Genomic DNA, 9,075 nt, shown 5'->3' with positions numbered 1-9,075 from the left:
ATAACTTGAGTTTTCAAATCTAAGATCAGTCCACAGTTCTGGAATTGAAAAGTTACATTAGCAATCGGAAATCTGCAGAGTGACGATTGCTTTTATTAGGGTACAATTCCCACCTGGATTTCCGATTGCCAACATGAGTATTTCAGTACTGAAAACAACGTATACCCGTTACATTATGGGAACAATAGTTTCAATTCCTGCAAATCTTCGTTACGTTAGCACACTTCTTGCCATGCCTGAAAGTCTTGATTCGATCAACAGGTTGGATGGCCGCCATGTCGTATTTGGAAAGGTGCTGTCGGGAATGGATGTGGTGTATAAGATTGAAGCTGAAGGCAATCAGAGCGGCACACCCAAAAGCAAAGTTGTGATTGTAGATAGTGGTGAACTCCCAATGTGACCACCCTTCTTATACATATTTGCCACTCACTTATATTAATGTCTTTTTGGTGTTTGCGACTTTAAGTTAAAGATCGTGTCACGGTAGACTCGGAACTCGGAACTTGAAACATTTGGCTTGAGTTGGCTACTACTTTGCCGCTAGCCCAATGCACACAATATTGTTTAATGGACCGAACTATTATTAGGAATTTTTATAGGCCAACTGATTTTTTTAATTATTAGGGATTAATGTTTTATTATGCCCGATATCATGCATTACTTTTTTTCATGTTTTGGAAATGATTAAAAATTTTGAAAAATTTCAAAATTGTGCAAGGAGCCAAGGACTCTAGACAATCATCACCTGTAATTCAGTCTTTTGATTCATAGAATAATGCATATACTACTCTATATAGCCTTGCCAACTCTGTCTTCACTTTCTATGAGTCGTCATGGTGAGCATGTTGTTGTTGGTTCTTCATCATCGAGGCCAATCGGAGTAAGATGGCTTGTTGCTCTATAAAACAAAACGAACAACTAGAGAGGACAAAAAAAAAAAAGAAGCAAACCTCATATGTAGAGGTCACCACGGTTCAAGAACCGTCGGTTCCCGGTTCGGAACCGGCGGTTCAGGTTCGAAAAAATGCCGAACCTGAACCAGCCCGCCTAGGTTCCGGCGGTTCCGGTTCTTGAACCGGTTCAGACACGGTTCAACGCCGGTTCAAGACCGGCGGTTTCCAGACGGTTCCGGGCCAGTTCCGGTTTGGACCGCCGGTTCAAGTTCTTTATTTTTTTATTTTTTTATTCATTTATAGTACTAATTACAAATTACACCTTGTAGTTGTAGTCTTTTACTATCGAATAAATAAATAAAACGATAATGACAATTGACAAATAGAGTAGAAGTCGACATTGGAGTTGGACAATTGGAATTTTATTGGTACAATTATACAAATTTGAACGAGATGTCGATATCACAAATACAAATGTTGAAAATTGAAATTACAAAAGAGTCAAAAGACTTGATACATAACATAATACATGCTTGTTAGCTTGTATAACAATTTAAATAAAAAAATTTGAAGTAAAAAATAATAAATTATAAATGTAAATAGATAATATATATATATATACTCTTAGTTGGCGAAGGAGATGTTTCTAGATAACTAAATTGAGGATACCTTTAGCAATTCAACCTTAATTGTTATGTTTAATTTAACTATCAACAATCATGGTAGAATTGTCAAAAGTCTCTCGGATTTAGTCTTATAGAGAAGTCTTCTTCACCGATCAGAGTATATACAAATACAATTATATAATTGTATTTGTATATTTTAAAGTTGAAACAATTGGAAAAAAAAAAAAATAAACCGGCAAACCGCCGGTTACGGTTCTTCATTTCTTGAGAACCTGAACCGGCCCGTCGGAACCGCCAAACCTTATCCGGTTCCGAACCGTCACCGCGGTTCCGATTCACGGTTCCGGGCCGGTTCAGCCGGGCCGGTTCGGTTTGGTGACCTCTAGACTCATATGACTCTGTTTTTGGAACAGAAGAAGGTGAGCTGCGAATTCAAATGAACGAAAAAAAGAGCTTGAGCTCTGATCCCGAAAATCATGTCTTTTTAATAAAAAAAAAAGACGTATTTTATGTAAACACTAAACGAACTCAACAATAAGATCAATCAAATGGCGACGTTGCTAAACATATTTTGTGTATTTAGTGATTTTGGAGGTTCTGGTTTCGATTTACCGGAATACATTAGATTAGTTTGAATTTGTTGCTATAATTTAATTAATTATCTTTTGTTTTATTTTTTATATTGAGCTTCTTTTTTTTAGGATTTATGTATGTTTTTCATTGTCAATGTTATTTTTTCTAGGATTTATGTATGTTTTATTTTTTATATTGAGCTTATATATTTGCTGTTATTTTATTTAGTGTTTTATTAACTTTTCTAGGAGTATTATATCATGTAATTTTATTGAAATGAAGCCAATTAAATTTATTAATTTATAAGATAATAAGTAATTTAATTAAATAACAAAATTTAATAAATTAAACAGTCGATATCACATTAATCGAATTTGTTCAATTAGTTTTATAAAGAAATTAAGGAAATAATCATATAAACTCTTCGATTAAGTAATTGGGCCAATTAAGTAGTTTTTCAAAAGCCCATTACTTTAATAATTCATTTAGGTTAAATATTCCGACTCCATTTTCCCCTTCTGCTCAAATCAGCCTCCGTCTCATCTTTTCCCTCGGCCACTTTGCCTCTCCAGGTAAGAATTTCGAACAAACCCTAAATTGCTGTTTTGAGAAATGTTTACGTTCGTGAAAATCGCAAAAAATTAAGGATTTGTGATGCATTCGGAGGCTTAATCTCACACCAAAATGCGTTTTTGGTGTCTGCGTAGCTGCATAACAGAAACTTGATTAATACTAGAAAATGATTTATACATTCAATATGTTTGGTTGATTGAAATTTGCTGTGCGAATCTGGAAATTTGGGGAATATGCAGCAGCATTTGTTTTGATGTGCTCGCTTCTTAATACTATTACTTGTGTGTTTGCAGAAGCCATGGCTGTGCCTTTGTTGAACAAAAAGGTTGTGAAGAAGCGTGTCACCCAGTTTAAGAGGCATCACAGCGACAGATATGCCTGTCTCAAGGTATACTTCAATTCCTTGATTCCTATTTGTAGATTTTGTAATACCAAATGAATATGACCGAAGAAGTAGAGTAGTTTCAACTTATTAGATGCTATCGTTTAATTTTAGGGCTTTTTACAATGCTTCATGATAACTGGGATCGAGTAATACTACATATATACATGGGGTTAAGAGATTTTTTATGAGTCTATTTCTCAATTTTTGTCTCTTTGGTTTAGCTTAGGTGATAGCAGATGTTTTGAGCTAGGTTTAGTTTCAGTTACTTTTGTTCATATGATATGCTAAATTTAGTCCATTGTGGTGCTAATAAGCTTTGTTTTTCATGTGATAGACCAACTGGCGCAGGCCCAAGGGTATCGACTCCCGTGTCAGGAGAAAGTTCAAGGGAGTCACCTTGATGCCAAATATCGGCTATGGATCAGACAAGAAGACCCGTCATTACCTACCCAACGGGTTTAAGAAATTCCTTGTTCACAACGTTAAGGAGCTCGAAATTCTCATGATGCACAACAGGTTTGGACAGTTCTGTGAATCTTTTAGTATTGCATTTACTTTTTAGTTTTGATTTCCAGTGCAGCACTGAGTTATAACAAACACACTGTTTTGGTCCATTTGTTGCCACAGGAAGTATTGTGCTGAGATAGCACACAATGTCTCGACCAGGAAAAGAAAGGAAATCGTTGAGCGGGCAGCTCAGTTGGATGTGGTCGTGACCAACAAACTTGCTAGGCTCCGCAGCCAGGAAGACGAGTAAGCTGTTGCAAAGCTCTCCCTATTATACTTTTTGTTACTTTTTTCTTCTTCTGTTGGAATGTTTCAGTATTCAGATTATTGACTGGAGATTTGAAATTTTGTCTGGGTTTTTGAGTTATGCAATCAAGACATGTTGAGCTTTCATCGTCATTTAAACATGCACTTCATCTTTTTATTGTCTTCAAATGCAATCCCTTTTAAGGTCTTGTGAGAATCGAATTAATTAGCTATATTTATGTGTTCTTTTTTGAGGATGTTGTATTAGATGGCTTGTTATCTATTACTTCTTCTCCTTTCCAAGTGAATTAAGAAATTTCTTTTGGCTGCGAGTATTATAATATAAAGTGGAGTAGTCTTTTGAGTTAAATGGAGAATAAATTAAGGATGGGTTATTGGAAGGGATGAGTTTGTTTAGAAGAGAATATACCAATATGTTATTCTTGTCACGTTGATAAATACTAGTACAAATTCAAAATTCAAACGTTTATGAGCGATGAGATATTGAAAGAGGATGATTTTTGTTTAAAAAAGAATACTAATCCTTCATTTTGATGCCAGACAAAATGAAAGAGTATACCAATATATGATTCTTACTTCAAAATCAAATGGGTATATAAAAGAATACTTTTATTTCGACGCCTATGTTTATATATACACAAGTTTTGAATCTTGATGTGTTAGTCTTAAATAATTCATTGTTCAAATCAAATGATGTTAAAATAAATTACAATCAACAATCTAAAAATTCAACATTTATTTCATACCCCTATGTCCCGTCTTTAGTGAAGCGTCTTTTTCTGCACGAGATTGTATGTAGTAAGTATTGCTTTGTGAGTTAAATGAATAGAGGATAATAATAAAAAAAAATAGAGAGCGTGGTGTTCTAATTTTAAGAAATGTTGTTATATGTTGTGAATTATTCCAAAAAGGAAAATGTGCAAATCATAGTGGGACAAATGAAGTACTCCATTATTATGATTATGTTATTTTTCAATTTTATGGATTATATTATCTTTATTCTTATACTACACGTAATATGATTAAGTTTTAAGCTCTTCAACCAAGTTGGGAACATATATTTAAAAAATAATTTATATTGTATAATTAAAAAAATATTAAAAGGAATTATATTAGTGAAACTCTAATATTCTCCCTTAAAATATCACAACTGAAAAGTACAGTATGGGTAAATCTAATAGTTTCACTCCTTAAATATGGCCACAAATCATGAAATTGTAGAGCCAACCACAAATTATTTTCCTCTCTATTATACCGCAATTTTATTATCTAAACTAAAGAAAAACATTTTTATTAACAAAAATATAAAAACATACTCCCTCAATTATTTAAGTTTGTTTTTTTCATGCTCTCACAATTATACTACTCCATATCTCTATACTCCATTTTCAAACAAATACTCGTATACGAAAATAATTTTAGTAAAACTCAATTAGTGTCAAAATATTTCCTCCCAAATATTTTATACTAGGATTATTTGGCTGTAAAAACATTAACTTTGAGTTTTTCTGATTTTTTTGGATTTTTTTTCTCAAAACTTTAAAATTAGAATGCAACTACACGAACTTTTGATTTTTCTCCAAGATCTAAAATCAAAACACATATAGGGAGGTAAAGGTTATGCAGCAATCAAAACTATACCAATATATTAATATTAATTAAAAATAATAATAAATTTGAATTCCACCTCAACCAATCTCCAGTAGACGACATCCTCCCTACTCTTTCTCGTCGATGAAGATGAGCTGAAGAAGTACTGCAATCAATTTGATTAGTATAAGACGAATTGCGACTAAATCTTTTCCTAAACTCGGTAATTTCGTTCCAACACTCTCTCATTCTTTTTCGATTTTCCACAACTTTAATGACGAAGATGAAAAACCTTTCCCCCCTAAGCTGCGTAGAATAGATTTGAGCTGTGTTCACGGATTGAATGATGCTGTTAACTTGTTCCACAAAATGGTGAGAATGCATCCCCAGCCTTCTGTTTCCGTGTACAACAAATTGTTGAGTGTAACGGCTAAGATGAATAAGTATTCTTTTGCCCTCCATGTGTTCGATGAAATGTGTCAAATGGGTACTCCGGTTAATGACTACACGAGGAATATTGCAATCAATTGCTATTGTCGTCTGAAACGTGTAGATTTGGGATTCGCTACGATGGGTTTCTTCTTGAAGAAGGGTTATGAGCCGAATGGAACGACATTCAGCACTCTCATTAAAGGGCTATTTTTAGATGAAAAGGTTGCTGACGCCGCGAAATTATTCAAGAAGGTACTGGATTCGAGACTATGTGAGCCCCATGATGTTATGATTCTCACTGTGATTGAAGGACTTTGCAAAGCTGGACAGATCTTTCCGGCCCATGATTTGTTTCACGGGTTAGAAAGGACTCGGTGGAAGCCTGATGTTAAGGCTTATAACGCTTTGATTGATGGATTATGCAAGACCGGAAGGGTGGATGATGCTTTCCATCTTTTCTCGAAGATGATTGACAAGGGTATTTCACCTGATGTGATCACGTATAATTCAATGATTCAAGGGTTGTGCGATGTTGATAGGATGAAGGATGTCGTTGGATTGTTGAATCAAATGGTCGGTTCTAATGTGCCTTTCGATGTTGTAACTCTCACCACATTAATGGATACATATTGCAAGGAAGGAAAAGTGGAAGAGGCAAAAGATTTGTTGGAGGTTATGATCCAACATAATATTTGCCCTGATGTCGTCACATATAATGCGTTGATAGATGGATTTTGTCTGAGAGGTGAAATAGATAAGGCAAAAGAAGTACTTGATTCTATGGTTGACAGAAATCTTAACCCCACCATTGTAACTTATAATAGCTTAATCAATGGATACTGCAAGAGAGGAAGATTGGATGAAGCCTGGGTTCTTTTTCTCGACATTCCTCGTATGGAATTAGTTCATAGCACATGTACTTATAACACTATGATACATGGCTTCATTAGTAAAGACAGATTTGCTGAAGGCTGGAAGCTTTTCAATGATATGGAAGCTCGACGAGTAAGCCCTGACATATGTACTTATAATACTTTGTTGGATGGGTTGTGCAGAAACGGGAAGATCGATGAAGCTCTTTCATTTCTACACACAATTGAAGTGAAAGGAGTTAATCCTGATATACTGACATATGGTGTTATGATAAATGGATTATGCAAAAACGGAAAGCATGATGTAGCAAGAGATATTTTCGATCAACTTCCTTCCAAAGGCTTGCAACCTAATATTCAGATATACACGATGATTATTGATTTGCTTATTCAAGTAATATCTGTGGATGTGGTAAAGCCTTTGCTCGTGGAGATGGAGAAATGCTGTTGCCCACCCGATAGTGTGACATACAATGTCATTGTTCAAAGTTTGCTGAAGAAAGATGAACTCAACAACGCAATACCATTCCTAAAAGATATGCACCAACGAGAGTTCTCAGCCGATCATGCGACGTTTGCAATGCTAATTGATCGAGTGCAAGGACAAAACGAAGATGATTTTCTTATCAAATTGATGAAGAATGTTATGCCCAAGGAAATTTTTAAGAATTAACTTCAGCATGTTGGATGATTACTGACAATATAGGTAATTTATCCAGATATTGTGCAGTTTTATTGCCCAAGAAATTTTCAAAAATTACCCAGTTACGACTTACAACTCTAATTTACGAGTCAATATGTGATCTACTTACAAAATTATAGCTATTTAAGTGTCTTGACTAATGTATTTGAATTCCCTTCATCTTAGTAACAAGTCACAATAAAAGAACAACCATAAAATTCCAATAATAGGCCTAACTTTACATAATTTCATGATTAGAACTTTATGATAATTGATAAGTCACTTTTGCCCAATAAAAACCCAATTGAACATGACTATACTAGTCTATCTTACATTACGCATATGCACATGCAAATCCATCCATTAACCATTGATTCATTATAATTCATAGACACGCGTAATTTTACAAAAAAATGGTGCACCCATTATAGCTTTAGTTATTTTCAATTTTGAGAGAAGTTTAGTAATTTGTGTTTGTGATTATATAAAGTAATTATTTTAAAATATACTCTCTCCTTCGCACAAAGATTGTCCCACTTTGATCGAGCACGGATTTTAAGAAATGAAATGAAAAATGAGTTGAAAAAGTTAGTGGAATGTGAGTCCTAATTTTATATATTAGTTTTATAATAAAATGTGAGTAGGAATAAGTTAGTGGAATATAGAGTCTACTACCATAAACGATAAAAAGTGAAATGAGGCTTTGTGGGACGGAGGAAGTAATAAAACTGTAGTATTATAAAGAGTAAAGGTCAAAAGTGGTCCCCAACATATGACCGCTTTATCAATTTAGTCCTTAACATTATCTTTTTGATTATTTGGTCCCTCACAAATGAACTTTGACTTGAATCGGTCCTCCAATTGACGGAACCGTCAATAATAGGCGGTCAACGTCATTTCCGCCGCCAACCTCAGCTTCGGCAACCTTCTAGCAGCCTTCACTCTCCCCCTCTTCAACCTCAGCTTCGGCAACACCTTCAACCTCCCCCCCTTCGTCGCCAACTACTCCGCCCCCCTCAACTACACCTGCTCCAACGCCGCCTTCTGATTCTCCGCCTCCGCCAACGGCACCCAATCCGACCGCATAACGTTTCCGTCGAGAGTGACGAGGACCTCGCGGTAGATGCCATGGCCGCGCGTGATGTTCAATCCGTTGCTCTTGAGCGCGGCTGACCGCCACCGGTGATTGCGTTTTATGATTTTTCTAGGGATCGAATTGAGCGAGTGGCGGTTTTTGATTGGGAATTTCAGACGTTGTAGAAGAGGAAGGTGATGTTGACGTTGAATGCGCCGGTGTAGAAATCATCAACAGTGTTCTCTAGCTGTCTAGCATGACGGAGAGGGTGAGTTTGGGGCGGCGGAGGAGGGCGGAGAAGCGGGTGACGTCCTTGTTGAAGGACCAGGAGACGCCGTCGGGGGTGGACTGGGGGGTGCTGGTGCGGAGGAGCTCGGCGCCAGTGAGCCAGACGGTGGCGATGCGGTCGGATTGGGTGCCGTTGGCGGAGGCGGAGAATCAGAAGACGGCGTTGGAGCAGGTGTAGTTGAGGGGGGCGGAGTAGTTGGCGGCGAAGGGGGGGAGGTTGAAGGTGTTGCCGAAGCTGAGGTTGAAGACGGGGAGAGTGCAGGCTGCTAGAAGGTTGCCAAAGCTGAGGTTGGCGGCGGAAATGACGTTGAC

The 9,075-nt window shown here is 36.5% G+C and overlaps 4 protein-coding genes across 4 annotated transcripts in view; all 4 read left to right on the top strand.

Annotated features, from left to right (window-relative positions):
• The window catches only part of LOC125211767 (peptidyl-prolyl cis-trans isomerase CYP20-1-like), a 3,239-nt gene extending 2,598 nt beyond the window's left edge, over positions 1 to 641 (top strand). The window contains exon 7 of the mRNA XM_048111687.1: positions 262 to 641. Within this exon, the coding sequence (XP_047967644.1) occupies positions 262 to 400 (139 nt within the window). The 3' untranslated portion in view covers positions 401 to 641. The remainder of the gene's footprint in view (positions 1 to 261) is intronic.
• Positions 642 to 2,581: 1,940 nt separating this feature from the next.
• On the top strand, positions 2,582 to 3,950 carry LOC125211949 (60S ribosomal protein L32-1-like). Its single transcript, XM_048111922.1, has 4 exons — positions 2,582 to 2,664; positions 2,959 to 3,053; positions 3,385 to 3,566; positions 3,678 to 3,950. Exons 2-4 carry the CDS (start codon positions 2,964 to 2,966, stop codon positions 3,805 to 3,807), a joined length of 402 nt encoding a protein of 133 aa, XP_047967879.1. The 5' UTR covers positions 2,582 to 2,664; positions 2,959 to 2,963; the 3' UTR covers positions 3,808 to 3,950.
• Positions 3,951 to 5,572: 1,622 nt separating this feature from the next.
• Positions 5,573 to 7,472, top strand: LOC125215844 (putative pentatricopeptide repeat-containing protein At1g12700, mitochondrial). The gene has a single exon (XM_048117411.1). It carries the CDS (start codon positions 5,784 to 5,786, stop codon positions 7,389 to 7,391), a length of 1,608 nt encoding a protein of 535 aa, XP_047973368.1. The 5' UTR covers positions 5,573 to 5,783; the 3' UTR covers positions 7,392 to 7,472.
• Positions 7,473 to 8,528: 1,056 nt separating this feature from the next.
• LOC125209789 (acanthoscurrin-2-like) lies at positions 8,529 to 9,033 on the top strand. The gene is made up of 2 exons (XM_048109371.1): positions 8,529 to 8,552; positions 8,731 to 9,033. Exons 1-2 carry the CDS (start codon positions 8,529 to 8,531, stop codon positions 9,031 to 9,033), a joined length of 327 nt encoding a protein of 108 aa, XP_047965328.1.
• The last annotated feature ends 42 nt before the right edge of the window (positions 9,034 to 9,075 follow it).

Source organism: Salvia hispanica, chromosome 3 (assembly GCF_023119035.1).
Source record: "Salvia hispanica cultivar TCC Black 2014 chromosome 3, UniMelb_Shisp_WGS_1.0, whole genome shotgun sequence".
Lineage (NCBI taxonomy): Eukaryota > Viridiplantae > Streptophyta > Magnoliopsida > Lamiales > Lamiaceae > Salvia > Salvia hispanica.
This window is presented reverse-complemented; position numbering and strand designations above follow the sequence as displayed.

Bases quoted from the DNA above. Each gene is read 5' to 3' on its own strand.
- LOC125211949 (XM_048111922.1), top strand. From the start codon at position 2,964: ATGGCTGTGCCTTTGTTGAACAAAAAGGTTGTGAAGAAGCGTGTCACC. The intron at 3,054-3,384 runs GTATACTTCAAT...TTCATGTGATAG, and splicing joins ACAGATATGCCTGTCTCAAG to ACCAACTGGCGCAGGCCCAA. The intron at 3,567-3,677 runs GTTTGGACAGTT...TTGTTGCCACAG, and splicing joins ATTCTCATGATGCACAACAG to GAAGTATTGTGCTGAGATAG.
- LOC125215844 (XM_048117411.1), top strand. From the start codon at position 5,784: ATGGTGAGAATGCATCCCCAGCCTTCTGTTTCCGTGTACAACAAATTG.
- LOC125209789 (XM_048109371.1), top strand. From the start codon at position 8,529: ATGGCCGCGCGTGATGTTCAATCC. The intron at 8,553-8,730 runs GTTGCTCTTGAG...CTAGCTGTCTAG, and splicing joins CCGCGCGTGATGTTCAATCC to CATGACGGAGAGGGTGAGTT.